Below are 25819 nucleotides of genomic sequence, written 5' to 3'. Positions count from 1 at the left end.
CCAGTTATTTGCCATTCAGTCAGTTTACCTTATATCCTAATATATGTCAATCTCTACTACCTTTCTGCAGTTTACCTTGAATACTGATGTAAATTTTGGCTGTAGTTCAAAATAGAGGTTTAGGTAAGTTAACACTTCTGTTGAAAAGCAACACCCCCGAGTGAACCTCACTCCTCATTTCTGCCCTTACAAAACTTCATCCCTACTCCATTTCTGAAATGTCATCATAGATATTATCTGGGTCAGTTGTGAGCTAGTTCATGAAAATTCAATTAACTGTCTAAAAACCCACACCACCAGCTTTTGTGTACCACAGAGTGTCAGAACAGGGACAGGTTTACATGTTTGCAGGATGGGGATGCTGGGACTGTGCCTTAGTGGCAGTGCTAATTGAAAATTTTACATGTAACTTTGTACTGTTGCAAACAATAGCGGATTAGATAGTGACTGGCCACATTAAAAACTCCTATTATCTGGCAAATTCCTGTTATTTACTATCATTGTCTTTTTCTCTTGAGCTGTTCTGTGTTGGTTCAAGATAGAGCATTGCTAGGAAGTATGTTCTTCTCAGCATGGGTGTATACAGATCTTGTCCTATTTGGTCTTTATGTATAAACAAAAAGTGTATAAAAGTGTATAAAAATGTATAAAAAAATTAGACATAATTAGTTGGGTTGGAAGGCATGAATATTTGGGAAATATTCGGTTGGTTTTTATCAGGTGCTTTACAACATAAGAACAACAAAGTACATTTCTACTGTCTGTACTTTCAATCACAAAGTCAGTTTTTCAGACAGAAGGAAATCCTTGCAGGGGACTCTCCGAATTCTCCAGTTACAGTGAGACAGCAAGAGATATTCTTCATAGAACCTTCCTGTTGCTGAATGCATTATCAAACCCCATGGATTCAATTCTCCTGGCAGTACTACTGCTCCAACGTCTTCAGGCCCAGAATGATGGGACGCAGTTTTTCAGATGCAGATCAGATGCAGAATGATCATTTGTTTCCTTATCTGAAAAAAAAGCACATAATGGGTAACTGTAAAATTCAGTATTTGGCAAAAACAGACTAACTTTTTATGGAAGTAGAACTATGCTGTACAGATGAAAACTGGCTTATTTTGAAAATTTTATGCAATTTTATCTGAACTGTGCCAGTTTGGAAGTGTTGTTTGACCAAAGAAAGATTTCTTCAGCAAGTCACTGGGACATTTTGCAAACAACAGCAGATATTATCACATAAATCAGCACCGTCAGTTTTGATTTGGAAGTGGACACCTTTAATATGTCTTCAAGTTGCTAGAAAATTTTCCCCACTGGGAACATTTGAGAGCCAAAAGATAAGTATATTTCATTTATTACACTCCAAACTGTCAACACTTTACCTAGAAAAGTATACCCAGAGTGATTATTTTGTATTGTGTGGAGTACATGATAAGTCTGCCAATCCGTTCATTCAGAATCAGCATAACATTTGATTCCAGGAATATGTTCCCCTATGATGAGAATCAGTCGTCTTACCTGTAGAATATGCACCTTAAAAGATGGTGTCCTATATGCAAAGCAGAATTTGTGTAACTGAGAAAACCTCACCATTAAAAAAAATTAGGCATTTTTTGCTTCTTCATTGTGCATGCTACTTCAGGGAAAAAAAGAGAAACACAGCTTTTATTATGAAATACCAACCTTTCTTGGTTCTGAGAAGAAATTTGTGATAAATTAAGATAATCTCCATCAGGATTGCTCTGCATCTGGGATTTAGGCAAATTGAATCAGAGACCTGAATAGTGACAGTGAATATCTATTAGACTGTAAACAGAATAATAGGCCTTGTGAATTTTAATGAATGAAATGAATGGCTGAATTCTTACCATTTACAGAAGGCATATGATTACTGATATATACAGTGTGCCAGGAACAGCATATAATGTAGATGTCTTAATGGATAAAATCTTGATAAATAAAAGGAAGAATAAAGAGGAAGATGCTGAAAAGCTTTTCCTTACTCTACTTTTTCTTTGCCTTTTTAGACATGGAAGGACAACACTTCACCTTGGTTTTTGACTATGATAGGTAAAGACCATAAATGATGTAGCTTAAAATATATTGAATGTTTTTATATCCTACTTTTTGTCTAATTCTGTATTAAGAATTTAAGGATGTTGATTTAGAGGATTCAACTATGTAACCAAGTTTTAAGGTGTGTCAGGTTTTTGTACGTGCACATGTATGTCTCATGCAAAGTTTAGATGCATGTCTCACATACACAGGTGACTTTGTTGATAGTGGTGCTATTTTCATTTTTCTTAGAGTGCATGAGAATCATTTTCACAGACCATGACTCCATAATGGTAGACAGTGTGTGAACAGATCCAACAAAATTGAACTGAACGGGAGACTGATTTCACCAACTCTCAAAAAAATTTTGTTTGTGCCTCAGTAAAAAAAAAAATCACCCAAGTTTAACAGAGAATGAGATTGAAACAGGATCAGCTGGATCAGCTGGGCACTACTTGGAGATTCTGTACTGCACTTCCTGGAAGGGTCTAGATCCACCTGGGATTTCTTTAAATGGATTGGAGAGACTTCTTTTTAAAGCTCTTACTCAGCTCTCTGCTGGACATAGAAAGGTGCTTAATTTTAAGATAATGGCCAGTTTGGGGTCTAAAAGACAGAAACAATGTTGACTGAAAAAAGAAGTAACTGGAAGACTTCAGGGGTGGACATATGAGTACATACTAAAGGGTCTGGGCTTGAAGTGATTAGAAAGCCTTTTGGCAAAAAAACAGGAAAACTAGCAAAACTTGGAAAGGAGGAAAAAGGTCTCCAGTAATGATTTATTTAAGAGTTCTTGTAGAAATAATTGTTTAATGTATGTCAATCAAATTGCTAAGAAAGTGAGCCATAGCAGGGAGAACATAAAGTACTCATATACAGGGTCTTGTGAAGTGTCCGCAGTAACTTGGGAACTAAGGGGATTCCCGAAGGCACTTGCCAAATGGGCTTCAGAGAAGTAAGAAGAGCCCTAGGAAGACAGAAACATTAAAAAACTCAACTAACTGAAATATTTTAAGGAAACACAGTTGGTAAGTTTTATGGGATTTTTTAAGAGTCTAAGTAATGCCAGAGCTGACCTCTTAAGCTGGGTTTCAGACAGGTTTGTTTCAGTCTTGCAGTGGCAGTGGTCTTGCTCAGAGCATCTGATTTGTCGTTCTTAGGCTTTTTGTGTGTTTCTGCAGAAAGATAGCATAAGCTTAGGCACTGAGCTGAGTGTCAGGAAATCATGGTGTTCTTCACATCTTGGTCACTGACCTGCTATGTGACCTTTGGAGTGTTGCTTCACCTCAGTATTTCTTGGTCTGCCCTGAATGTCTTTGTTTGCTACATCCAGTACAACTGTGCTGACTTTGTCTGCCCTAACTGTTCAAGATAATAAACTCTCTAAGATCCCAAGCATCTCTTGCTGCACGTGTGAAGATCTAATCTCTGTCAGTGCCTTTTTTTCCCTCTGTGTAAATAAATGTAATATATGAAGTTTTAAAGGAATGATGGTAGTTTTGCTAGCACCTGTGTAAATCAGCGGAAATTCTGTTGAAACCAAAGAATTTACAGCAGGCTAAAAATTAATATAAATGAGGTAGTACTTAAATGCAGAAGTAAATAGGACTTTAAATTATTATTATTGCCCATTCCACATAAATAGAATTTTAGAAACCAATATATTTTGGCAGAAATATTCTGCCTGTCATTCCATACTGATTATACATATTTCAACTCATTCTCTGCTATAAGAAAACTATTATTTTTTCTCTGTTATAGGTCACAAAACATGGTAATTGTGCTGAAAATTTAGCAACAGTACAATGAAAGCTATGGAGTGTTTGCTGCGTCAGCCTGAAAACATTTGGGTCTACAGTTCAAGTTTTTGACAGTCCTAAATCTTAATGTACAGGAGAGATTAGATAATTATAAAGCTGTAAAATTATATATGGCCATAGGTCCCTCATATTAGTAAGTACCTGCTGTTTGTTCTATAAATGAGGTGTACAGCTGGTGTAATAAGTTCTACTTAAAGGTATTAAAAAGAATGTAATGAAAAAAAGCAGATTTTTAAGACAAGATTTCAAGCTTTAAGTGGGATAGTTAAACAGTTATTAGGAGAGGATTAGAAAACAAAAAGAGAAAAAAGCTAACCAGTAATACAAAGCCCATTAATTTTTATTCACAAAGGGAATTTTAAAAAATGTAACTATACTGTTAAGAATACATGGTATATTCTCTACTGAAATATAAACTACATGGCCACAATAAGTCCATTGCTGTATCTTTGCTTAAATATGGCTTGTTTTGAAGACAACCTAAAATTAAAAATTGTCCATGATTTAAGTCAATTGTCCATAAATTTGTAAATAAATTAATGGTTTTTTTAGAACATAGCGCAATGTATTCCATTTCCTTTTCTTATAATGTCCAATACAGGCTGAAATATTTTCAGTGTTCTTCCCTATGGTTTTCTGCACCTGGAGATAGTTAAGAAAATGCAGTCAAAAGAACATTCTCAATTTTCTACTCATAAATATATGGTTATAAAGAAACTCTTTGTTTTCAATAGTTTTGAATCCAGAAGGAATGGTATTCTGCTACAGTACGTAGGATGAGGTATTTTGGAGAAATGGGGAGCCAGCCAAGGTAGGCTTTCACCCCTAATGGCAAGTAGGAATATCACAATTTAAGTCAGCATAGTTACACAAATTCAGATCTTGCCTTTGATAGGGATCAGATTATCAAATTTTATGCAACACAGTTACTAATTTCTGTCATTGTACCTTATTATTCTTACTACATTTTAACTGGGTTTTTTGGGGTCTGCAGTACTAAGTGCCAGGAAGCTGAAGTTTTGTATGCAAATGCTGAAGTTATCAGGCCCTTTTTACACTGTGTGACTCAAGGGATTTTCAGAAAAGCTGCAATGCATTTAGCTTTCATAGTTGAAAAAAAAATACTGTGCAAATCTGTGTACACTTCTTTAGATGTTTGGTTTGGGATGTTATGGATTCACCTATTCTAGTTCACAATCTGTCATCCATAGCTCAGAGCCATGGAAGAGGCAGGGTTGGGCTAGGATGTTGGACTGCAAACTGGAGATAGCTTTTGCCACTAGGATAGAAGAGAATGGTAATATTTTAAATTACTTCAATGAATTTTTCAGATCTTGTCTGTTAGGTTCTTAGTTATGCTCTTGTGTGTTCACGTTTGCCTGTATTAATTGACATGGAAAATCAGATTGTAGATGCAACTGTGGTATCACATTATTTTTTACTCTCAGACAGCAGTTTCTCTATATTTATGTATAATGGAATTCTTACAGGTCATCAGTAAAGCAGTTTGTTGGGGTCCCTTCCCCCCTGCCGTGTGGTCCTGGGAGAGGGGCCCTGGGGGGAGGCACAGGGTTTCCCCAGCCCCTGGTCAGCCTCGTTCCCCAGTGGTTGTTTTGTGTTCCCCTGCGCAGGCAAGGACCCTCAGGTCCCATGGTTGAGCAGCTCCTGGCAGAGCTCCGGCCATGCGGCTGGAGAAATAAACATCTCTGAAACATCTGTCATGAATCGGTCCATATATATTTCTTTTCCATGGGGCTCGTTGTTTGATACGCGTGTTGCAGGATCCCCACTGTAACAAATGGTGGATAATGAGAGCAGAACGAACCCCGATCAACAGCGACTGATTTGTGAGTAAACTTTGGTTTTTCTCTTCTTGTTTTTGTTTTGCTGTTCCATCTCTATGGAGGAACCGTGGGAAGACTCTTGGCTCTCAGAGCCGCACATGGACATTTATCTTAAACTTGAAAAGATTCTTGAACAACGATTTATAAATTTTAGCTTAATTCAAGCTCAAAAGGAACTGAAACATTTCCTTTCATGGTTGTTTAAGAACTTTTTCTACATTTCTTGGGATTTGATTCTTACCAAAGACTTTTGGAACAGCGTTTGGACACAGTTAATTTCTGAGTCAAAATATATGCCGATGGAAGAATATTTTCGTGAATATTATTTAATTACTGAGACTGTTGAGCAATGTCAGCTGTGTCCTTGCGAAGTTAAAACTGCTTCAGGAACTGTGCAACCCAGGCTATGTGGACCGAGCGCTCTCCGAGCAGCAGCGAGGCAGCTCCCGCGTGCGGGTGGAGCCACGCGAGCTGCAGTGTTGGTGGCGGAGCGAGGCGCAGCAGGAGCGGGGAGACCTGGCGGTGCCCGCCCGGCCCCGCGCAGCGCGTGGCGGAGCGACGCCCCATGAACGCCCGAGCGAGAGGGGCGGCACACAGGCGGTGGGCAGCGGCTGGTGGCAGAGCGGAGCCGCACCCAGCTGAAACGCGCGCTGGAGCAGGGCGCGGGGGGCTCATCACCCGGAGGCCTGGCCAAGACATGGGCGCAGCCCCAGGCAGCGGCAGTGCAACTGAGAGCAGAGGTGGCGGCGCGCGGGGAGCTGAGCAGCGTGGCCCGGCCCACGCGGCCCTGAATGCGACCCTGGGAAGAGCGCGCAGGCACGAGCAGCCTCCACGGCCCCAGCAGCCCTGGCAGCTCCAATGCAGGAGTGAGCGAAAACGAAAGAGAAAGCAAAAACGCAGCAAGATGGAAAACAGCAGCCACTCCAAAAAAGGAAAAAATCACCGTAGCTAAGGTTTTAGGAATAGTAAAGTGGTATAATGTTGAACAAAATTATGGTTTTATAACAAGATGTGACAACCAAGAAGACATATTCGTTCGTAGAACTGCTATTAAAAAGAATAACCCTGAAAAATGCATCCCAAGTTTAGGAGATGGAGAAGTAGTAGTTTAAAATTGTGCAAGGTAGAAAAGGGTTATAACCAGTAGAGGTCACTGGGCCTGATGGTGTTTCTGTAAAAGGCAGTATATATGCTAAAAATCGTAGCCATGTTAGACAATATCCACATTATAAGCCCCGCCTACAGTCTCCCTTTCCTAATCCCACCTTTCCCTTTTATCCTATATCCTATTACCCCCAGTGTATTCCCAATCCGTTTTTTCACCCATGGTTTCCCTCACAAAACCATGCCTTTGCCAATTGTTTCCCCAAAAATCCCTTTCCAATGCTGAGTGAGGAATGAAGAGGGGGAGGGAAGAAATTAACTATTGTTGTTTAGAGTTCCAACAGGTACAAATGGAAGAAACCCTCTCCTGCCTCAGTTTCCCCACAAAGCATGCCTGGAGAGTCCTGTCTCCCTTTTGTCAGCCTTAAGATGTTCCACAGAATCTGTTTGGACCTTTAAAGACTCAGGAGGGTGGCTTGTTTTGTTTTGAAACTGTCCTTGTTATCTCATGTTTATCCAGTTGTTTTCAATGTTAAGTTTTAAATCTCTTCTTGTTAAAAATGAATGGGTGAAATGTTGGGGTCCCTTCCCCCGCCATGTAGCCCTGGGAGAGGGGCCCTGAGGGGACAGAGATGGGGTTTCCCTGCCCCTGCTCAGCCTCGTTCCCATTGGTTGGTTTGTGTTCCCTGCGCGGGCAAGGACCCTCGGGTCCCGTGACTGGAACAGTTCCTGGGCAGATCCTCAGCCATGCGGCTGGAGAAATAAACATCTCTGAAACATCTACCAAGAATCGGTCCATAGATATTTCTTTCCATGGGCCTCGCTGTCTGATACACGTGTTTCAGTATCCCCACTGTAGCAGGAGTTCTTCCAGGCAATGTGTGCTTTCATTTTCCACTTATCTCTGTGAAGTTGTGAGCACTATTCTCGGTGCTAATCAACATAAGACTGTTTAACTTATCATATATATTGGTCTGAAAGCTAGGTATTTACAGGAGGTATTTCTTCTTTTCAGGTCTTCACTGTATTAGCCTTTGAAACTTTGCATCTCTTCTAGCTTTTAGGTGTCACACTAATATTCTCTTGAATGTATATTTTTTATTTTTAAGGAGTTCGACATATTCAATGGTACGTTTGTTTATTCTTAATAGAAAAGATAATTATATCTTAGTTGCTCCAAGTACATACAACTATGAGACACATAGCTTGAACATGTATATTAATACATTTTAGAACTGCAGCAGAAACTGACTGTATACAGGTAAATAAGACCAACTCATCACTTTATAAATGTGGCCTGTGTGACATTGGTAAAATAATGTTATTACCACTTTAATATTTGACAGCAGGAGTTTGAATACTGAACTTGGTGAAGGAAGGTAAGGTTGTTCTATATGTCCTCTACATTTTTATACTCTACTTACAGGGAATCTGCTGGAGTCTCTAAAATGACATGTGATCTCTGGGGATCATAAGAATTAAATCAACCTCCTGAGGCTTTCTCATTCCCTTGGGTCAGAATGCTACTTGTTATAGCCCTAAGTCAAACAGGTCTATTGTAGTGGTCAGTCTTTGTGTCTTGTCTTGTCCCTTTTCTGATAAAAAAAGGTTATGCCTAGAAGGTGTGATTTTTTCAATTGAAGGAGCTGAGTTAATTTAAATAACATATATAAATATATATTGAGTAACATATTTTAAAAATGAAATTACTACAGAATAGTTTTCAATCATGCTATGAGATTAGTTTAAATATTATTACTGAAAGTATTTTGAAAGTCATTTTTAGAGAGGCAATAAGGAACAAATAACTGTACTTTCATTGAATGCTTATTTCAGCTGCTGAAATTATGTATGACATCATCTCTTTGTGACTTTTTGCCCATTCATTCTGTTTTTTGTTGTTTATGAGGTATTTGGGGTTGTAATACTTTCTCAGCCCTTTTACAGCATTAGGATCTGGCCTAACCTTAGGCCAGCAATAAATATTCTATCACGAAAGTAGAGTTCTTTAAGCTCAATGTTCAGTTCTGTGAAATTTAGCTCTTGTTGTTCACAGACAGCTACAACATCTTCATAATGCTTTTGATTCTTTAGGAAACTAACCTTGTTTCAGAAAAGATTTTCCACTTCATTTTTGGTTTAATGCTCTCAGCCAAGTCTGTATGCCTTTCTGATCTACAAAACAAATGAGTTTCTAAGAACATATCACTTGTATATAAAGACAGTTTCATATTGAACTACACGCACAATGCTACACATAAAATTGTTCTGTATATTACATTCTTCTATACATTTTTGGTTGGATGACCTGGCCAGCAGCTAAACACCACATAGTTGTTCACTCCATGCTTGCTCCCTTTCTGCAGTAAGACTGGGGAAAGAATAGGAAGAGGGAAAGTAAGAAAACCTGTGTGTTGGTAAGGACAGTTTAATAAAAGAAAGAAAGGGGAATAAATCCCCAAGGAATGTAGATCAATGCCTAGCCAGTCTCTGAGCAGCATCTACCTGACAGACAAACCACCATTCCCCTGAGATTTTATTGTTAAGTGTTGTAAGTGTGAAATGTCCTTTTGGTCACTTGCGGCCAGCTGTCCCAGCTGTCTTCCCTCTCTACATTTTGTGCATCGCAAGCCCACTTGCTGAGGTGACAACATGGGAAAAAGAAGACCCTGACACTGTGCCAGTGCTGCTCAGCAATGGCTGGTATGTTATCAGCACTGGTTTAGTTACAAATCCCAAGCACTGCACCCTAGAAGCTGAGCTGTTAGAAGACAACTCCATTTCTATTTGTGCTGTAAGATAAGCCAGGAGGGCAGAAGACTGGTGTGGTTAAATAGAGACCTTAGGCTTGAACTTATGACAAAAGAAGAGAGCATAGCATCTCTGGAAGGATGAACAGGTAACTTGGGGGGACTACAAAGATGTTGTCAAGTATGTGGAGAGAATATTAGAAGGGCCAAAGCTAAACTGAACGTCAGTTTGGTCACTGTGGTTAAAGACTAGGTGATCCTGAAGGTCTCTTCCAAGCTTGATGATTCTGTGATCTCAGCCAGATGCAGCACACTGTTATTACTATTGTACAAAATACAGTAAAACTTAAAATTATCCATGACTTGTGAGCCATGGCCTCTGCCCTGAGATCTGCACCAGTGCAAGACTGAAATCTGGCTATACGTAGGTATGGTGCTAGCTAGTATCAGACTTTGGTTTGTCTTGGGAACATTAAGGTTTATTATGCTAGAAACAATAGTGTGTAAATTAACATGGTAATTACTGGAAAAATTTTTGCATTGCCTTGGTCATATGACATTACTTAGGGCCATTGATCAAATTGTGTAAATCCCAGGGTCAACGAGTGTCAGTGGTTTGGGATGTGAAGGCCTTATTAATAGTGTGCTGTCAGGGTCTTTATATCATCATGGCTTCTTTGAGTGTTTAATTAAATATGACCCTTTAATTGAAAGAAGACCTTTGTCTTTATACATCTCAAAACTGGCAAAAGATACAGTGCTAAGAAGTGATTACATGCTGAGGCCAAATTTAAAAACAATATATTCTTAAGAATAAATGTTTTAGGTAGTGAAAATAAAGTAAAAAGGCTTAGAATAGAGATATTTCAGAATTATATGTAACCCAACATCTGTAATGTGTACTACATAAATCATATGGTGTTTGTAGATAATTCAACAATTGCTACTGATTAAAAAGGACTAGGAACTTTAAGCTCATTTGGTTAGAATTTTAAGCTTTTTTTTTTTTTCCTAGTCAGATCAGTAGCAGTTGCACTGGTCTGACAAGAAGCAGTGTAGATTTGTTTCAGGAATTAATCAGGAACTCCTATTCTAGTTGGTTGGTAGCAGCTAAGTGTGTCCCACAGGAATAACTCTGACGATAACATCTAAGTTAGGAAAATGGCTTTATTAACAAAATATCCTCTAGAATTAACAGCAGAAAAAAAAAAAAAAAACCAAGGAGAAAAATCTCAAATCCTAGTATTACTAGTACTAATAAAGGCATTGTTATATATCAGTACAGTACAGAAGTCATATACTGCATTGATTTCATTTTAGGCATTTTGCATCACCTATGCCTATTAATTTGAAAATAAACAATTTTGAAATACAAAAAGGGAAATGTGTTTGTTCAAAATCCTACACCTAGCTCCAGAATGCATTTGATCAAATTTTTAATCACAGAAACATCGTTAATGTGGCTTCACTACACTCATCAGCAAAACCTATGTTGCTTAACTCTTGAGTTTTTGTACTTTTCAGTTTGGAAATGGGTCTTTCAGTTTCTAAAACCTGTGTGGCTTGAGACAGAACATTTCTATATTGGAGCATGAACAGACATATAAATTAAATCACTAATAAGTAAACAATTTAGCACATGAATACATTAGTATACGATGGATGAGAAAATATCAGAAGAAAAAACAAAATCATAGGAAGACTATAATTTTTTAAGGAGCTTATTTAGTGATAAAATGTATATCAAAACATTATATCAACTTAATAACTTAGAGGAGGGAGGTTCAAAAATAGCTAGTCTCTCAGAGTCCAACTTCAAAGTCCATAAAGAAGCCTTATTTTTCACATATGGTTTGTGCTTCACATATGCTTTAGTGTATTTGAACTGCTCAAGGGACAGAGGAATTGAAGTGCAAGTCCTCCATATGTATGATCTACTGTGATTATATATAAAGTGTGTGCTTGCATATTAAAACCTATTAGTTGTAATTTTCTTTGATTTTTGTTTAAACTTGCTTTTTCCTTTTTCTTTTTTTCTAACTTTCTTTTTTTAAATTTTTTTTTATTTCTTTTGTTTTAAATTGCTGCTATAGAATCTTCAGTGTCTTTCAGGTACTTGTCTTTCTGGCACCTTCATTTCTGGAACTGTGGACTAAAAGACAATCACACTGCAGTTGCAGTTTCTGAGTTCCACTGTTGCTGTCAGCTTATTCATTCATCATGAACTTCTTTCAGAGTTTGGATATACCAATATACCAATTTATGTGATAATGTCAAATGACTATTGCCTGGCAATGTTTCAGTGTTTTCTAAGGCATTTGAGTGAATGTTTAACATTGTTTATTATCATGCTTTTTGTTTGTCATTACTTGTGGCCTTTCCATGTGGCTTTGCAGTTAATTTTCTTGGTATTTTGCTCCTTTAATTTACATTTCCTCTTTGCATCAGGTTACAAATGTGCATCTTGTAGAGTGATCACTTACGTCTGGGAGAAATCTCCTTTTAAAACGTGGGAAGCTGATTCAATTTCATTAAAAAGTAGGGTTGAACTTATTTTCCATTGTCAAATATGTGTTGCAAGAGCCAATTTATTGTTAGACCATTTCAGATGCCACAAAAACATGTGATTTAACTGTATTGTTTTTCATAGTGGGTGCTTTTCTTTTTGAGGCTCCCTCTTCTCTTAGTCTATTTCCTTCCATGACCTTAGTCCAAGTTGCCCAAGATCCTTGCTCATTACATTTCAAGTTTCTTCATTCCTCTCAGCTCTGCATTTGCAGACAGGTCTATGTGTGAAATAGTTTGCTGGAAATTCTGTGGATGGAGGGACTCACACTTGAATTAGAAAACTGGACAAATTTCACTGTACCTCCTCTCCCCAGATTTGTGGTAGGGTATTTTTACTTTAAGTAATTAAATTTATTAAGTACAGAAAAATGTTAACTTGGGAAGTGGTAGGAAACAAACAAACAAATCTTGGAATTGGATGAATCTTCTGTGCCTTTGTTGAAATATATTAGAAAATGCTCTCTAATGGCTGTTTCAGATTCACTAGAGACTATAGAATACTTTACCCTAAATGCCAATAAACGGCTTCATAATTCTGTAGTCAGTTTCTATGAGATGATGGCATTCTATAGAAAAAGAATCTTCAGAAGCTGATCAGCTGCTGTTGAGATGTATCTTAATAAAATGAGCTCCACTAGGATTATCAAACGAAAATCATCTTCTCTCATTTTAAACTCAACCAAGGTGTCTGTGTTGACAATCACAGTTCTGTTTGAGTCATGGAAATAGAGTATTCGAGGCAGATCATCTGAAAATGGATTACTAGTCCTGTTTGTTAGTCAACAATTTTTAAATAAACTTGTCTTACTCAGCTTTTGACAAAATCTTTGTGTCATAGTTGCATAAATATTAAACCAAAATAACTTCCGTTATAAAACTGATGACTTACACTGATATTTAGTGTTATTTCACTGAACCACAGGACTTAAGAAATAGGAAAGGTAGAGACTTGGTAGCCAGGACAGTTTTGAATTACCCTGTCTTGGTGGGAAACAAAATTTCAGGTTTTCAATAAGGAGGTGCACTGGTGTTTCTGCATGCAGAGACTGTCAATAAGCTTAAAAACAAAAACAAAAACAAACTAACAAAAAAACCCTACTCTATTTGACCACAGTAAAGCCTGACAGTTATGTTCTTATTTCAAGAACATTTCTGGTAGACTGGGTCAGGAGGGGATTTTGATTGATTCTGTGGAAGCTGTTTTGTCTTACTACTGATGGCATTTATAAGAATAGTTATTTTGCTAAAAACATAATAAAACAATACCTACATTTAAGAACATTTTTTGGTTTACCATATTAATTCATATTTCGTGTTCTAAGTATCCTGTAATTTAATATTCCAGCACATATCCTGTTGAACCAATAACACAGAATGATGATAACTCCCATCTAAATGAGCTTAGTCTGAATGATACTGTTTTTTCCATCTTATTTGTACTATTAAAAAAAAATCACAGTAGAGAATTTTTTGCTTATGTCTTCTAGACTCTAACCAGAGAACAAAAATCAAACTGGCAAAAAAAATGGGAGGAATGAAAGCATGCAAAAAGGGTCTTTCCCAAGAGTGTCTTCAGTTGGCAGCACCTATCCTTAACGTTTCAACTACTGATCTTTACGAAATACTACAAGAAGAAGATGATGAGGTACGTTATTTTAAGGACTTCAGTAAAGAAAGGTGAAGATGAGAAGATGCTGACTATATCCATCCTTGAGGAAAAGGATTTGGAGGTAAAGACTGAAATTTCATTGTGGAAGATGCAGCACAAAAATCAAGAAGGATTTAATCTAAACGAAAAGGTCAGGTTAGAGATTCATGAGGTGGCAAGACTTCAGGCATGCATAAGTATAAATATACTGCTTAGAGCATGTGTATCGAGAGATTATATTTAGTATTTCCCTTTTTCATTAGGCTATTTGGCAGGATTGTACATTTTAAATAGACTTCTGCATTAAAGAAAACAAAATCAGAATGTATCTTGGTGTGCTAGATTGATTTTGTTGATGCTTCCTGTCTGAATTGTGATACCTATTAAAGGTGTTTCTGGTAGACAGATGGTTTCTGGGTGAATTCATTGCCTTTTTTGTTGATTCTATCACACATTTTACTATGAAATATTTGGTAGTGTTTCATCAAATCACTCTATTAAATAGATGCAGTGATAGGATTTCTTATCCAGATTTATTTAGTCCTGCTCAAATAATATATGAAAAAGCCTGTACAGTTACTTTAGCAAGTGTCTAGCAGTTGGCCATTATTGGGTTGTAACAGTACTCTGGTGATGACTTAGATTTAGCCTTGTTGGAGCTTTATATTAAAGAGGTCACGAAAAGAGAGTTTTCATGTTGGTTAAATAACAGTGCATCGTATGTGTATGCACTGATATGGATTACACTCATGAATACAAATATAATGGGCTGATCCCTGGCCTGTTTACTAACATTTATACAACCCTATAAAGTGATTCACTTTGACAGAGTTGTTCCATGCTTATCTCATTCTCAGAGTAGTTTCTATGTCCTATTTCTTTTTGTTTCAGTCACTGTGAATATATGTGTAAAACACATAAACATACTTAACTATAAATATAAAACGAAGTTATAACACAGGTGATGAATTCAATCTACACATACACTATATATTCCATCTATCAGTGCATAGACTCAGGCACCTTTATGTTGGACTCATACAATTTAGACATAGATCACACTACACCAGTATATTCATATGAAAAGAACATGCCATGCACATTTCTAGGGGCATGAGCAGACAAGGATAGGTTTAAAAATTTAACAGAGCATTGATACTTGGTGGATATGCGTCAGATAATTAATTTTGCAAATGTGATTCCGACTTTCATATGCTGTGTATTTAATGTATACCCAGTTGCACATTTCCTTTATTGCTCCTGATGTTTTTCTATTTTTAGGAAACAGCAAGGACAAAAATGGAATTTGAAAAAGATAATGGCTACAGCATATACAGAAACTTCTTGAAGTACAGGTGCTCAATTTATATCATCCCACAATGAATTGTAAGTTTCTCCTCTGATTAGCTAAGTGTTTTTAGATTGTAATTAATACATTGTATTTTTAATTGCGGTGCCGTTGATGGTCTCAAATTACACTGTGATGAGGTAATGTGAAATCCTTGTTTTGTAGCATTTCCTTTTTATTTCTTTTAAAACCAGGGTTACTGCATAAAACTGAAGAGATGTTAATCAAGGATTTGTGACAGCTAACTTAACAGCTAACTTAAGCTAACTTAGCCAGTAAAACCGCTGGAGAAAACCAGCGCATATCTTGGCAAATGTGTTAATTGAATTATTGAAATGCAGTATAATCCTTGCTAGAGTGAAAATGATCCATTCTCTCATACCTCTTAGGAAAAAGAGACTTTTTTTTATGTGCCTTTAAAGTTACTAGTTGTTATGGACACCTGAGGAGTTCATGGGTTTCAGTGACCTTTTACTGTGGACCTGTTTCCAGTCAATTCATGTTTTCCTCATAGCCAGACAGCTGTTTATTATCGTGTCTTCTCACATTCTCTACAATATTTTCTACTGAGACCTCGAGCAGCTTGTTAGTGGGAAGTAAATATTGATTTGGCATCCTGTCAATGCAGAAAGAATGAAAAAATTTCCACCAGAGGCCCCTCAAACATTTTCCTATCGACATTTTCTGGGCAGAGAGGAAAGCTGCATAGAGGATGACAAGTCTGAGACTAGCAGAAATCCCTGAGGGGTCCATTGAGACTGCTGCTGTGACCTGTGTGATACTTTTTCTTCTCTTTCAAGTCTTTTTTTTTAATACACACAGAGTCTGCTGGGATGCTCCCCTCTTGTAAGTGATCAAGGGCAGTTTATTGGCAGGTGAGAGCCCAGCTTTTCTAGCCATAGTCAGCTTTTGTTTGGACATCACTGACAACATACACTGACTCTTGAAACTTTTCCATTATATTTTTAGTTGTCTCTTTTATTTAGATGATGGGCAGCTGATGTCTGGAAAGAAAGAAAACTTGATTTATAAATCTAGTGCTCCTAATGCATATTCACTAGCATGGGTCCATTAACGATGTAGTTAATATCAGTTAAGAATGTGAATGATTGAAAATATTTTGAAAGCCATTTCAAAGGAACATTCACATCACATTTATGTATTTTACCATTAACAGCTTTTGTGTCAAGATTGTATCCTGTGACCAGATTTTGTAAGAAATGACAGATTTTCCCTCTTTCATTATCAAAACTTACTACTACTGCTTAATTGCTGCAGCAGAGAAGATAGAAATATCAGTGTGCTTTTACTAGCTTTGTCAGAAAAACTGGCATTTTAATTAAACCTCATAATGCTACATGAAACTCAGCATTAAAAGCTCAATTATTTCTATTCATTTAATTGCCATAATTTTAAGAATTTTTAAAAAATTATAAATTTCAAGATTCTGTTCATATTATGGTCTCCAAAATATGAATCAGTTCCATGGAATACAATGAAGACTTCTTGTTCTGGTTTTTGTTATTCTTTGGTAAATCGCTAAAAAACACTAAGCAGAATGTTATCACTTCTCTTCATCTGCTATAGACAGACAGCAAAAACCAGGGGAGGGAGAGTAAAGGAATTATAGAATGAAACCAGGTATATTAAGATTGCAAATGTTACATAAGGATAGAAGAGCTCATTGCTCTTAGCCGTGTGCATTTGTGTACAAGTTAATAATGATTTTCAGTGATTTTTGCTCCATCTTGTGGGGTTCCTCAGAAGAAACACTGAGTGTAGAAGTAATTTTTGGCAAGCAGACCATGTTTAGAATTGCAAGAGGATTATAGAGGTTTTGGGGAGCAGCCAGCTCTGCTTTTCATTTCTGTCCATGCTAAGGCACATAGATGGAAATGGTTAAGATTTCTTCATGTATTTGAGAGCAGCTCATGGAACAGCTCTGTGCCCTTTAAAATGCTTTACTCATATCTTGCAGACTTTGGCTGTGGTTTCTTTTAGTAAGCTTTGGTAATATTTCTGATCAGCAAACTAAAGCCCATGGTGAAATCCAGCTTTCTGCAGGATTTTGCTCATAAGACTGCCTGCCAAGTGTTACGTGTTGGCACACTGTGTTACCCATTTGCATCTTGAACAAAGATGCAGGATTGCCCTTTTCTGTTATTCTGAGTAAATGTTCAGTGGAAAATTGCATCAGATCACTTAATATTGCAGCTTGATATAGTGTCTTTTTGTGCCATTGAGCCAGGACTTTGGAACATAATTGCCCAGCAGTATTGATTTAATTGCCTAGGTTTATTTGTGGACTCCTAATTATTGACTGGAGGTAAATTTAATGGAGAAACCTTTATGAACACTGGGAAACTGCTGCTGTTGCTGTTATACATAATGAACTGCATCATATCCCTTTAGATCATTCTTCAAGCTAATTTTATTCCACTGTGACAGTACGATAACATTTAAAATGTCATAGACATTTTATTTTTATTACTGACATACGCCATTTTACTGCTGCACTAGAGTTTTGGGGGAGACTGAGTACTAGTTGCTTTTTACTGTCATTTTATAGATTCCCCTAAAGTGTAATGATAAAGGATACCACACCTGTTTTCACTTCATCTGTACCTTTGTTTTCCATACCCTTATTACTTGAAAAAATCTAATATCTGCCAGCTTTACAAGAATATTAATATTTTAGTTATAAATACTTTTGCATTCCTGAAACTCACAGATACCAGTCAGAGTTTGTGTCCTTATTTTATCAACTACTATGTGAAGAAACTACACCACTGCTAAGAAGCTTATGATTTGAAAGAGACATCTCTGCATAGGGATGTTATTATGTAAATAAGAATCATATAATAGGAAAGTACAGTCATATATAAACTTGGAAGAGCTGGTAAAAATCACTTGTTGTCTCAATCTACATCTTGAATGGCCAAGAAGTGGGTTTTTTTCTGTTGCCTCTCTCTATTTATACAGTAACAGCCTAGATTGTTCTCACTAAAGAATGAAAGAATAAAAATAAATCATCTCAATAACTGACACTGGGATAAAAGGAAAAGGTTCTCGGGCCTGTGAAGAACCTATATGTGGAGAGTTTTCACATGAGTGCGTGGAGATACCTGCTACCTGCACATGTGTAGAGGCATCAGACTAATTACACATTACTGTTTGGGCTTGGGAGAGGTCTCACATTATAGACCTTTGAGCTTTTAGCAGTTTATAATATTTGGGGGGGAACAAGTATGATTATCTCAATATGTATGTGTGTTTACATCTTGCAAGGCGAGTGATAAGGCTTTTACCCACTTTATCCCTCACATCTGAGTGTGTCTGTCTTATTAATTGAGCCTGGCTCTGTATAGTAGCACTCTCTTCTTATCATCATAAACACTCCCCCTAAAAACTCAAACAAAACAGCAATCTTCTCTAGCTTTTTCCCATCATAGGAAATTTACATAGATAAGCCAAGAGGATGACTTCTTCTCATGTAACTTAAACATGAATTTCTTATAGCACCCTTGGCTTTCATTCACTGTGACTTATTTTAAGGAACGCCCATCTCAGAAAAATCTGTTAATAATTTTGTGTGTGAGTATAGCACGGTAGCCCAATCCAGATTACTGCCTGAAGTCTCCAAGAATTATTTTTTAATAAAATGCAAATCATCTGCCAAGTTTTCCAAGCAGTAAAGCAAATGACAGCATTGATTTAGCATGTCCCTGTGAGATCTATAGTAGCACTTACCTTTCCTCCCTCCTCATGCCCTCCTTGGGATATCACATCTCACATAAACAAAGCTGCTTAATAAAATCTTTCCTCTCATGATTTCATTATGGATCTAAAAGTCATATTCCAATTGTGAAAACATCAGAAAGTCTCCCTCTCCTTCTATTGTGTGGACACTCTTTGTATAGCACATCTCCAGAATAGGGTGTGGAACAGTATATTAACTAATCGCCAGTAAGGATTTTCCCCAACCTCTTTTTACGATTTGCACTGGCTTCTAAATGCATATTTCTATTGCTGTCATCTGGGAATGGACATTAACAGCCATAGCTGTTTCCTTCCAAATTTCTTGGCTTGTGACTCACCTGCTTTGCTTTTATTAGTCTCTCCCCAGTCTGTGTGTGTCGTTGAAGAGGTCACAACCAGAAACATGTATTCACCCATGCACAAATACCTGTGCACACTCACCACTGCCACCATCACCAGGTGCTTCACCTGCACCTTAAAAAGCAGCACCAGCACAGTCTGAACCACATCCTAGGTACCATTAGCACTTATATCAGGTCATGATTTTCTTCTCATTATGAGAATAAGAGCTTAGTCCTGTGCACTGACAATCCGTTATGGTATAAATCTATATTTTATCTCATGCGCACAAACAAAACCACGTTATATCACTCATCCTGAACTGAAAACAAGGAAAAATTGGCTTGGCACTCAGGGTAAGAATACATATAGGCACCTATGTGTTTATATAATGATGTATATGCAGCCACCACAAAGCAGAATAAGAACAAAGAATAAGACAAAAAACAACAATAAAGTGAGGCATTTATCTTTTTTTAAAATTGCGACTTCTATTTTTTAGTGAAATTAGGATGTTTTGGTTATTGGTCTTAGTGTCTAGTTTTATTTCATATTATTTTTTGTAGCTCATCTAATTCAACCTAAGGCATGTCGGCAGTGTGTTTGAATAGTTTTTGTTGGGAAAATGTATTTTATACTGATGATCCATATGGTGAGGTTTGAAATAGTTGTAACCACTAATTTGTATATTCCAAAACCTAAATACTTTTATTTTTATGCTAACACATTTTAGAGTTTGTGAAGCAGAAGACAGAGTGTAATGCTACACTCTGCAAATGGAGATGTTATGTCTCATTAGAACAACATTGCCTTGCATTCATTATAAGGCTTTTCACTGGCAGATCGGTGTATATTTATGCACTTGTGCTGACAGAGACTCAGTCATGTGGTGTAAGGTCAATAAATATTACTAGTTTGCTTTTTACAGAAGGGATCTCCAAAAGAAGCAAACTTAATTTCAGAATAAGTAGATGAGAGAAACAGAATTAACTGTCACTATTTCTGAGTCTTTAGGATCATCTTACTTTACATTTATCAGATATCTGTCTGATAAATTGTATAAGAAATATGCCTTTCATTCATATAGCTCTCTACTATCAAAGAAGAAATTTGTAAATCTGGAAAGTCAAATCAATAAATAAAATTCTTTAAATCCACATGTAGTTTGCATTTTCAGGTGTTGTGAAATCATACAGATCAATACTACTTCTGTTAAAGCCTACCATAATGTACTGATTTAGGATCGCCACTGTTAATGGTCAGTTAAATGGGTTGTGGCACAGATAATTGTAAAACATTTAAAAGAAGTATCATTCTGTATTAAAATACCTAATTATCAGTGGTAAAAACAAGCTTTCACTCCTTCAGTGTGCACTTGGCACTCACTGAACTTCCAAAGCCTTCCCCAAGAATATGGCCGGTTTAGAAGCTGGGATGAATGCTTTAGAGTAGAGATGACTTCAACAGTTGTGAAGTTCTGGGGAGAAATGTAAAGGGAAGTTTCCCAGGATAGTGGCAGAGCCATCATTAAAAGTAAATCTGACAGGCTTGTATTAAAGATGAAGACTCTAGGGATCATCCAGTTCTGAATGTCTATACAGAGAGAAAACCAGAGAGAAACATACAGCATTTTCTCTGAAATCAACAAATGTTGAAAGAGTGGCATAATGTTCCACTTTCAAATGCTCTTGATTTAAATGAATTACTTAAATGGCAAGAGTTCTTGAAAGATCACTTTGCTATGACATGGAAGCCACAGAGAGTAGTGAGCAGCAAGTAAAATGTAGTCAGAATGATACGAGCCAGAGACATCAATAAGAAACCATTCATCTCAGGCACAACATTAAGGAGGTGAAATGTATCAGAAATTGATGTAGTCAAGCTAGGCAAGAAGAATTAGAGACTTTGAGGTAATGACACAGTGTTCTCATAAAAGACATACCTAGAAGAAGAGGGAGAGAAATTAGAGTGAACAGGATGCTGAAGTCAATGTTTTTAAAGCGTAGTAGCAAGTGTCCCAGAATTTCAGGTAAGATTATGTCTTATATTACACTGAATAGATTTCTGCTCAGTGAGTTCAAACCCTCTATTCCCCAAAAAGTCATCACAATAGCACACAGGAGAAAGCTGACAGGTATAGATGTCTTCTAGAAGATTCTTACCATACACATAAGTTATTTTTGACAGATGGAGACATGTCTGGCCAGCAAGTACCAGCCTTTGAAAACCTCCTTTCCTGTAGAAAAGGGAGATAATACATATTGTTGTCTTTTTCCTGTAACTACAGAGCAACTGTTGAGCAACATGTAGGATTGCCACTATATCGCTTCACAATACATGCCTTCTATTAACAAGATTTTCCCTTTTTAGATATTTTTTCTGACTCGTTAGTAATTTTAAATATCAGTATGTAGATTCAAGTCTGCATATCACTTCAAATGTTACATTTTGTATTTGATGCACTTTTATGTCTGGGGTTTTTATTTGTTTCTTTTATATTTTTTGTTTCATGTCTATCTAGGAAACGAGCACTACTCTATCTGGTGTAAGTACCATACAACTTTCTCTTTCAGATAGAATAAAGAAGTGAAAAAATGAAATTAGCACAGGAATACTGAAGTGTGGAACTAGACAGGAGTTCCAGATAGAAAAGTGTTGCTTCGAACTACGGTTGTGAAAAGCAGAAAATGATGATTGGCCTGTTCCACTGGCTGCTATATTTTACCTTATTTATTTCTGGTGGCTTCATAATGTAAAATTATCTCTCCTTCTGAATGGGCTGTTACTTCTGTTGTGGTACTGACCCTTCAGTCACCACTGGTCTCACCATGTGTTCAGGAAGCTGACAGAGCCCTGTGAAAGCTGTTACAGACTTTTCAACAGTGAAGGAAAACTGTCCTGTTCTGTGGCACAGCACTGGCCACTCTGGATGGAGCTGCCACAACCACTGTTCTGTACCACCTCTAAAAATATTTCCCAGTGGACAGTGCACTGATACACCAAGACTTTGAAAGAAAACCTCTTTATGCATTAAAGCTATGGCACTGAAAATTATACCAAATCTCCTTCGAAGACATTGGTTGTACAAATGCATCTTTATATAAGAGAAGTTATAAAAGAGGTTTTATTTTTTTCTCTGTAGATATATCAATAAAATTTTTTGGATTAAAGTTTTAGAGAGGCAGACATTTGTGTCCTATTCCAGTTTACGCAATTGGAGGTTTGGGATTTTACTTTAAGAGGTTTTCTTGTGGTTTCATTTGTTTTGTTTTGGGGTTTTGTTGTTGTTTGTTTTGGGGGGTTTTGTTATTGTTTTTTTAATTATTTACAAGGTTTTGTGTGTGAGTCTAAGGCAATTTGCTACAGCAGTGAGAATTATACTGGTCGGTCTGTGTCACCCTCCTGAGAGTAGTGAACTTACACTCATACACTACCATTTCTGGATGCCCTAGAGGTGACTGTAACCTTTTATTGATCAGCTGATTGAAGATAAATGACAGAGATGCTGGTACTGCAGTTTACATCATTAACATGGTCAGTAAAGCATGAATTGTTCAATAAGGAGTTTATCTTTTTTCATTTTACACTGCTCTTTTATCATTTTTATGATAGAGAGCAAATTTTCAGACACTAACCAGGCAGATGAACTTTAAAGATCAGATATGTGTGTGTGGTAGTTGTCAGAACTAAGTGAAATCTGATAGTTTAAAGATATTTAATAAATGTCTTTCACATGAAGAAAATAAAGTTCAATGACCATTTTTTCTTACTCTATTTCTTTTTCAGTTTCCTTTTGCCTCATACTTAATGGATGCCATACTGGAAAAATTAAATGAGAAGAAGAAATTGGTAGAAGAATTGAGTTCTCTCATGAAGCACACTCTATGATATTACTAGGATTTATCCAATGTGTGACTAAAATGTGTGCTGTTTCCTCATGTCTTTTCTCAGAAACTGTCAATATGCATGTTCAATACATACACAGAAACCATGAACTAATTAATTGTTGAACAAGAGGAATTAATTAAATTCCTATTAGAAAGCAGGGTTGGTATTTGATTCTTGAAGAGAAAAATTGCTAAAAATCAATGCAAAGTTCAAAATCATTTTTCTTTAGATGCACTGGCAGTGAACACATGTGCAGGCTTTGTAGAGAGAGGATGTCTTTGTTATGACTAATACACATCTGTACAATTTTGAAAGAACAAAAAGCAGCTAAGTAACACCTAGTTGTTCTAATCACAACAGTAGAAGTAGGATTTACAGAGGAACTGGGGATATCGCTGGGGTTTTGAATACCTAATTTCTTTTAGCTTCTTTGTAAAGCCCAGCTTTCTGATATGTGCTACATAAAAAGATACGCTTTTGTGTTGGAAAAATTGAATGACTGTAGAATAAAAATATTCTGTGTGGAGTAATACTGGAAAATCTGTATTTGCTTCTGAGTGTATTGGAGCATAATGTGTGCAATGTATTTTTAAAAAATCAATAAAATAAAGTTTTTTCTATTACGGCTTTTTTTACTAGTAGATCCGGTTCTTTCTCAGCTAAACAACTAGCTGCAAGCTCTCTTACCTTAGGAAGTGGTGTAGAGTTTTAATCGGTTATTTCCACCAAGGTTTCTCTGGCAGTACTAACAAATAATTGCTGTTTCTTCACATTTTTGATCTTAAGGGTTTTATTCCTCTGGACCAGCCCAGCTGAAAAAAAAAAAAACCAAGACACAAGTTTATGAATTCATGTGTTAATAATGTTTCTTATATATGTCTCGTCATTTGTGAATATCATTTTGGTTTACAACAGATATCATTATCCATATTGGGTGGGGAATCAGAAGAAAGATCCACTTGGACTAAGTTCACTTAACTGAAGCATGAAACAGAGATTTTCTGCATGGCAGTCAGTGCTTTTCCTAGGATGCAATGTTGTATCTCCTAATTTATGGAGTTCACTATTTGGTGTCTCTGAGAAAAGGAAGACCTGCTCAGTTGCACCTGGTGAACAGAGGGGCTTGTGAGAATTTTTATTAGAATTAGAGAAAGTAATGCAAACATACTCTGCCTGCGCCTGTAAATTAAGACTGGGAACTAGGCCTGTAAAAAAAACCTGCCACATCTTTCAGAACGATTGACCACCACCTTTTTCAATGCAAGAAATAAGGGCCATCATATAAAACTGTGTGATATTTTCAAAGCAAGCAAAAGGAAGCCACTCACATGCAAATGAAACTGAGCTGTGGGAACCATTTCCCTCAGGGTTTTGCAGAAGCTAAAAACTGACATGGACTCCAATGCAAATAAAATAATGACAACAAAAATTAAGGGAGATAAATTCATCAAAACATGTAGAAACCATGCTCTTATGTTTTTCAGTAATTCCAGCAAAATGTATTTTAAAATAATTTCAACAAAACATCCATTACAGCTTAGTGTAAAGAGCTTCAGGAAGCCAAAGCTCTCTGAAAACTATCCCCATTGTCTTCACGTCCACATTCCCAAACACCCACTGCTGCAAGTCTGATCTTGGTGCTGATCTTTAACACTTGATGATCTTTTGTCGAAGTGAAAATGCAGGGAGCATCAGCCAATTCCCATAGAAAATATGCCTCAAAAAGAGGGAATTTTCCTGACTACTAACTTTTTTTCATAACTTTACATCTTGCTTTTCTGCCCCTGCAAATTTCTGTATCTCCTGGGCAACTGGGTATGAAGAGACCTCTTTTCTTGGTGCCAAAATAAACAAGAATGCTGCAGAACCAAATTTTTGTCTACTTCATCTCAAAAGAGAGAGCAAAACGAAATCCATACACCCAGCTGGAGACAGATTTACGCACAAATGTTCCTGAAAGTATAACACTGCTAGTCTTTCTGCAAACTGTGCTGGAAAGTTTGCCAAATATCTTTGAAGAGCTTTCTTAATATTTTAAAGGTATTTTATTGGTATTTTCGTTCAAAAATTATTCTCTTCTCTAATTTGAAGTAAACAAATGAAAATGGAAATACTAGTCAGCATTTTTCAGAGAAAAAGAGTCATGCAGCTTGAGAGATATTTGTAAGGACAGCAAAAGGGATGGTGCTCCAAAGAAAAAAAAATTTTTTTCCTTTTGCTTTCAGAAATGTTGAATTCTGCCTGTAATGAACATACTTGTTTTTACTGCTTATTTCATCTTTACTGCACCAGCAGAGAAGGAGATGGTCTCTGAAATAAATCTTTAACACTGTAACAGGATTAAAATTAATTATTTTGGTTATATTATATGAATATTTAAGGAATCCCCTTACACTAGAACCAAGTTGGTTACACGTGTTGCAAACTTAGTGAAGAACTGATTCTGATTTGGGGAAAAGCATTAGTTCAATGCTTCCAAGATGATATTGCTAGCAAAGCTAAACATTAAATATATTAAAGGCAGTGCTGTTTTGTAATAACTATGCCTACGGATATCCAGAAAATCCGTTTAGTCTGTTTTTCTTTTGTTAAGGTCGTTTTCTCTCCTGGTGCTGCCTGATACGACCTCTAGATGGCAAACTTTCCCAAAAAATGGGCTCGGTGCTTTGATTCCCTACAGCCATTGAAATACT

General features: G+C 36.8%; 1 protein-coding gene across 1 annotated transcript in view; it reads left to right on the top strand.

The window, feature by feature from the left end:
• Positions 1 to 23724, top strand: part of CNTLN (centlein) — a 183597-nt gene extending 159873 nt beyond the window's left edge. The window contains 5 exon segments of the mRNA XM_032097108.1: positions 12957 to 12984; positions 13632 to 13789; positions 15074 to 15107; positions 15110 to 15147; positions 23025 to 23724. Of these exon segments, the coding sequence (XP_031952999.1) occupies positions 12957 to 12984; positions 13632 to 13789; positions 15074 to 15107; positions 15110 to 15147; positions 23025 to 23126 (360 nt within the window). The 3' untranslated portion in view covers positions 23127 to 23724.
• Positions 23725 to 25819: the final 2095 nt, after the last annotated feature.

Source organism: Corvus moneduloides, chromosome Z (genome assembly GCF_009650955.1).
Source record: "Corvus moneduloides isolate bCorMon1 chromosome Z, bCorMon1.pri, whole genome shotgun sequence".
Lineage (NCBI taxonomy): Eukaryota > Metazoa > Chordata > Aves > Passeriformes > Corvidae > Corvus > Corvus moneduloides.
Note: the sequence above shows the minus strand (reverse complement) of the source record. Positions and strands in the feature narration are given on the sequence as shown.